The sequence below is a fragment of the Tupaia chinensis genome, unplaced genomic scaffold (genome assembly GCF_000334495.1).
Source record: "Tupaia chinensis unplaced genomic scaffold, TupChi_1.0 Scaffold145652_1, whole genome shotgun sequence".
Lineage (NCBI taxonomy): Eukaryota > Metazoa > Chordata > Mammalia > Scandentia > Tupaiidae > Tupaia > Tupaia belangeri.
In genome coordinates, this window is record NW_006205509.1 from 303,686 (window position 1) to 308,780 (window position 5,095).

The 5,095-nt window shown below is 43.5% G+C and overlaps 1 protein-coding gene across 3 annotated transcripts in view; it reads right to left on the minus strand.

The window, feature by feature from the left end:
* The window catches only part of SLC4A8 (solute carrier family 4 member 8), a 102,592-nt gene that overhangs the window by 56,918 nt on the left and 40,579 nt on the right, over positions 1–5,095 (minus strand). For all 3 annotated transcript variants that reach the window (XM_006168126.3, XM_006168128.3, XM_006168130.2), the window contains exons 3-4: positions 1,885–2,031; positions 1,300–1,435 (exon numbers count right to left, since the gene is read on the minus strand). In XM_006168126.3, coding sequence (XP_006168188.1) covers positions 1,300–1,435; positions 1,885–2,031 — 283 coding nt within the window. The remainder of the gene's footprint in view (positions 1–1,299; positions 1,436–1,884; positions 2,032–5,095) is intronic.

A 5,095-nucleotide genomic window follows, 5' to 3' on the forward strand; every position in this document is an offset into this window, starting at 1 on the left:
CCTTGCTTTGCTCATAGAAATAAAGCTGTGCCTTTCTTCATCACACACACACAAAAATGGATGTAATCTAGATGACTTGGACACACTGACAAATCACATTAATAAAATGATGGTATTTTTCCTTTTTTATTAGTGCTCTGTGTGACCTTTAACATTTGGTGTTCTATGTGACCTTTAGAAGTTCACAAAGACAGAATAACAGAAGACTGATTGCCTTTTTACTTGGTATCAGATCAATTGGTTAATGGTCTCCACTGTAAAAATGTCCACAATACAACAGGCAACAGAAAGAGCTGTTTCAGTGAGAGCTGGAGCTGCACTTTGATAGTTCCCCACCTCACCTCCATCCTAGGCTCAGACACACCGGTTTTATATCATTTTGTAAGACTCACTGGCCAGTTAGGAGAGGAGCCAAGACATGACACTGCCCTGGTTCATCTGAGGGCTTGTCTGGAATTTGAATCTCAGATAAGCGCAGTCACTCTGCAGCTACCCTAGGAAGCCTAGTGTCAGGCTGGCTGTATCCCAAGGGTCTCTATGAGGCTGAGTTAACCCAGAAGAAGATAAAGTCTCAAAAATTCTGTGAATACTTGTGAATTAAAACCCAAATGACCTATAGTTCAGGTGTACAAAAAGTCTAGACCTACACTATGCCTGCTGGGTTTGGTCCCAAAGAAGATGGCCCTATCTGGCATCTTCTAAGCCAGACCTATAAAACCAAGGGAGCCTAGGAACTTAACTCCAGGCCCTAAACAAATCAGAGAGGAAATCATGTTCAAGGTCAAATGGCATAGATATGGCCAGAGAGAGCATAAGGAAGTCAATACCAACATCCCACACAGGAGCCTGTGAAGCCTCAGTCCCCATGTAGTCATCACTTCTCCCAAGAATAAATAAAAGACAGGCAAGGCTGACATTTGTCAAAAGGTACATATGTGCCTACCAAGCAGATTTTGTTTGTTTGATTGATTAATTGAATTTAAAGACTGTCTTTGTTGAATCATGATCTTCCTACTTAGCCTCGTGAGTACGTGGGACCACAGATGTGTGCCACCTTATCTGGTTCTTTCAGTCAGGTTCTTGCTATGTTCCTTAGGCCAAACAAGCTTAAAATCTTCCTGATTTAGCCTTCCTAGCCACTGGAATTATAGGCACACATCACAGGCCCTGCAGGTTGGACCAGGAATTAAAATGGGCCTCCCACACAGTCATGGCCTACTGAATACAGTATCTTAGCAGCTCACATCAGTGTGTCTGGGCTCATGGAAGATCTTGATCCAGGTTATTTTAGGACCTCACCTGGCTGTCTCCTTCCACTCAGCATCTTCTCCCTCTTTCATGCAGATTTCATCCAGTTCTGTGAACAGCTCATGAGGCACATGTTCTTCATCTTCCTCAGTGCCAAGAATGAACTGAACACGCTGAGATGGTGTATCTAAGAAATCAACCATAGAGAAAGGTTTGCGCCTAGCCTCCAACTTAGAACAGAACTAGCACTCTGCTTTACCTAATAACTTTAGGACTATATGAAGTGCTGAATGTAGAACAAAAGATTTCTTTTCAAAAGATAATCTATTCTGTGGGGGCATTTCTTGGGAGAAAAACATAAACTAAGGCCACTTGTGGAAAACCACAAGAAACTGGTTATCTGACTAATTTGATCAAAAGAAATGACCAGTTCTCTAGCAAAGGATTTCACTTATGGAATTAATTTGGGGGAACGTGAACTGTGAAATTTTCAGGAAGATAATTTTAATTCTCAGTGGCATTTCTTCTTGGAAGCAAGTTCTGAAAATCTTACAAAGAGCTAGGAAATCAAGACCACCTGCTTGTGTATCACATGTTCCCTCAGCCTCACCAAACCTCCTATCGCATGGGTATTACCATGGGCCAAGGCTTCTAGGCCTTCCTCCCCCTGGCTGGCTCCTTTGCCTCGCCCTCGTCTCCGGTGCTTCTGGCCATGGGTGCGGTGATGCCGATGGCTCTGCCGACCCAGTGGCATCCGAACTCCCACATACAGAGTCCTATGACCTGGAAAGAAGCAGAAGATTAGTGGACAGAACCCCTTTAGAAACAGAGCCTATTATGGATAAGAAAGAAAAGATCACAGTTCTTTGGCCTAGGCGCCAACTCTGGAATGACAAAATTTCAAACACTTCCAGTACTAAAAATGTAGAGCTCTTTGAGTTGAAGGTCTCTTCTTCCTTCTTGCATGTGGCTACAAACCTCATTAGGATGTTGTGAAGATCCAAAGAGATAATGTGCATGAATGTGATTTGCAAACTGTAAAGGTCAAAGCAGATATTAATTATTGTTATTACAATAACAATTGATTTTTAAAAAATAAAAGGCAATACATTTGCTCAATGACAACTGTGGCAAGTCTTGACAGGGAGGCAATTTAGAAAAGTTGTTAAGAACACAGTTGAAGGCTTGGTGGTGCCTGCCCTATGGCAAAAACTACTGGAGGCTGGAGGATTATAGCATCAAGTTCATCTCTCTCTCTCTCTCTCTGTCTACCTCAACACACACGATTTTTGAGGGACCAGCAGATGGCGTAATGATTACATCACTGGACTCACACATAGTTGACTGCAGATCTGGCAACTTAAAACTCATGCCGGGTGTGTGTGTACATGTGCCCAAAATCCCAACAGGTGATTGGAGGAAAAGGGATTGTATAGTGGCCATCACCCTAGGGGGTGATTTCTCACTTTCTGTCTCTCTGTCTTTCTGGAGAGCGCATGCGCCCTATAGCAAAAATCTCTCTCAAAAAAGAAAAGAAAAAGAAAAAAAAAAAAAAAAAAAAACAGCACAGTTGAGGCTCAAGTCAGCCTGCCTGGGTTCAAAATTCATTTCTATTGTTCACTAGATTCTATCATTTACTAGCTAATTGACTTTGAACATGTTATCTGATCTCTCAGTGATTTATCTTTTTTTTTTTTTAAGAGAGCTTTTTGCTATAGGGCGTGTGCGCTTGCCAGAAAGAAAGAGAGAGACAGAGAGACAGAAAGCGAGAAATCACCTCTCTTTGGGGGAGATGGCCATGTCACAATCCCTTCTTGACTCCATTCTCCCCTCGGCATTTTGGGCACACATACAAATGTACTTGGTGTGAGCCATTGGGTCTGGGACTTGAACTGCAGTCGGCCTTGTAGGAGTCCAGCAACGTAACCATTATGCCATCTGCTGGTCCCAGGTGATTCATCTTTTAAAAGAAATGCTAAAAGCTTATTACTTAAACTCATGGCATTTTCATAGGCAGTAAATAAGATAATCCACATGAAATGTTTAACATAATGCCTGGAATTCACTATAGCAGTCGATGCATTCTAGGATCAGCTTTCATTATTTTCTTTTTCCACAGTATAGAATATACAATCTAGAACAGAAGTGAGATATTATTTATAAATCAGAAGGAGCATAAGGCTGGGGCTAAAGAGAAGCACTAATATTGTACAAAGAAGGGAGAACATGAGAAAATAAGTGATCCAGAAACACCCCTATCCTGTTCTTCCTCTCCTACTCCCTCATTTCTTCTGTAAATATGCTTTTTGTTTGATCCTGACTTCCAGGCCTGCTTCACCTGCTGTCCTGCCAAGCCTGGAACCCAGAGTCAGTAGCTTAAGGGATGCTCCCACATTCCATGACAAAGCCTTGGCCTTCCCCATTTCTGCCCAGTTCTTCCACTACCCACTCTAGACCTCAGGCCCACTCCTCACATCTCCAACCATGGAAACTGTCCCAATCTCTGGCCAGTCTTCAAATCCACAACCTTATCCAGTCCAGTCCCTCCTTCTGAGCAAGTGAGCTTGTTTCCTGTTTCGCTGAGGAGAATTAAGCTCTCTTGTGTGGACTTCCTCCAGCTCAGTCTGGCTCACTCTCCTCCCCAGTTTCTTCTTGGCCATGCTACTGGGCATGACTCTTGATCCCATCACTCCCAACCCTCTGGAGTCCTCCTGCATCAGGGACCCTTGGTCTCTCCTTTCCATCTAGCACTTCCACACTTCTCACTTTTCTTTGTGGAAAAAACCCTTCCTAATGTCAAGTGCTACTCTCCAAGTTTCTGCCTTATCCTCTCTTCCTTTTCCATCAAACCACTTTCAAAACCAATCACCAACATAATTCCCTTTCCTCACCACCATCTTGTTCCATAGCCTCTGCCTGTGGCTTCTGATCCCATTCCCTATTGAAGCTGCCCTACTTAGGGACACCAGAAACCACTGTCTCACCAAATCTCATCTATGCATTAAAAAAAAAATAGAAAAAAATACATCATGGCTTTCCCACTATACGAGATGGCAGGTGAAAAAGCTGCAAAGCAAGATACTAAGGAGCAGAAACCTGAAGCCAAGAAGGCTGATGCCAGTGGCAAGGTTAAAAAGGGTGACCCCAAGGCTAAAAAGCCCAAGAAGGGGAAGCCCCATTGCAGCTGGAACCCAGTCTTAGTTTGGGGCATCAGCAGATACTCCAGATCTGCCATGTATTCCAGGAAGGCCTTGTACAAGAGGAAATACTCGGCCACTGAATCCAGGATTGAAAAGAAAAAGGAGAAGGTTCTTGCGACTCACAAAACCAGCTGGTGGAGACAAAAATGGTGGTACCCACGTGGTTAAACTGCACAAAATGCCTAGGTATTATCCTACTGAAGACGTGCCTCGAAAACTGTTGAGCCACAGCAAAAAAACCCTTCAGACAGCATGTGAGAAAGCTGCGAGTTAGCATCACTCTTGGGACCATTCTGATCATCCTCACTGGACACCACAGAGGCAAGAGAGTGGTTTTCCTGAAGCAGCTGAGCAGTGGCTTGCTACTTGTAACTGGACTGCTAGTTTTCAACTGAGTTCCACTGAATAGAACACACCAGAAATTTGTCATTGCCACCTCCACGAAAATTGATATTAGCAAAGTAAAAATCCCAAAGCACCATACCAATGCTTACCTCAAGAAAAAGAAACTGCAGAAGCCCAGACACCAGGAAGGTGAGATCTTCGACACAGAGAAGGAGAAATACGAGACTTCAGAGCAGCCCAAGGTTGATTAGAAAGCTGTGGACTCGCAAATTTTACCAAAAATCAAAGCTGTTCCTCAGCTC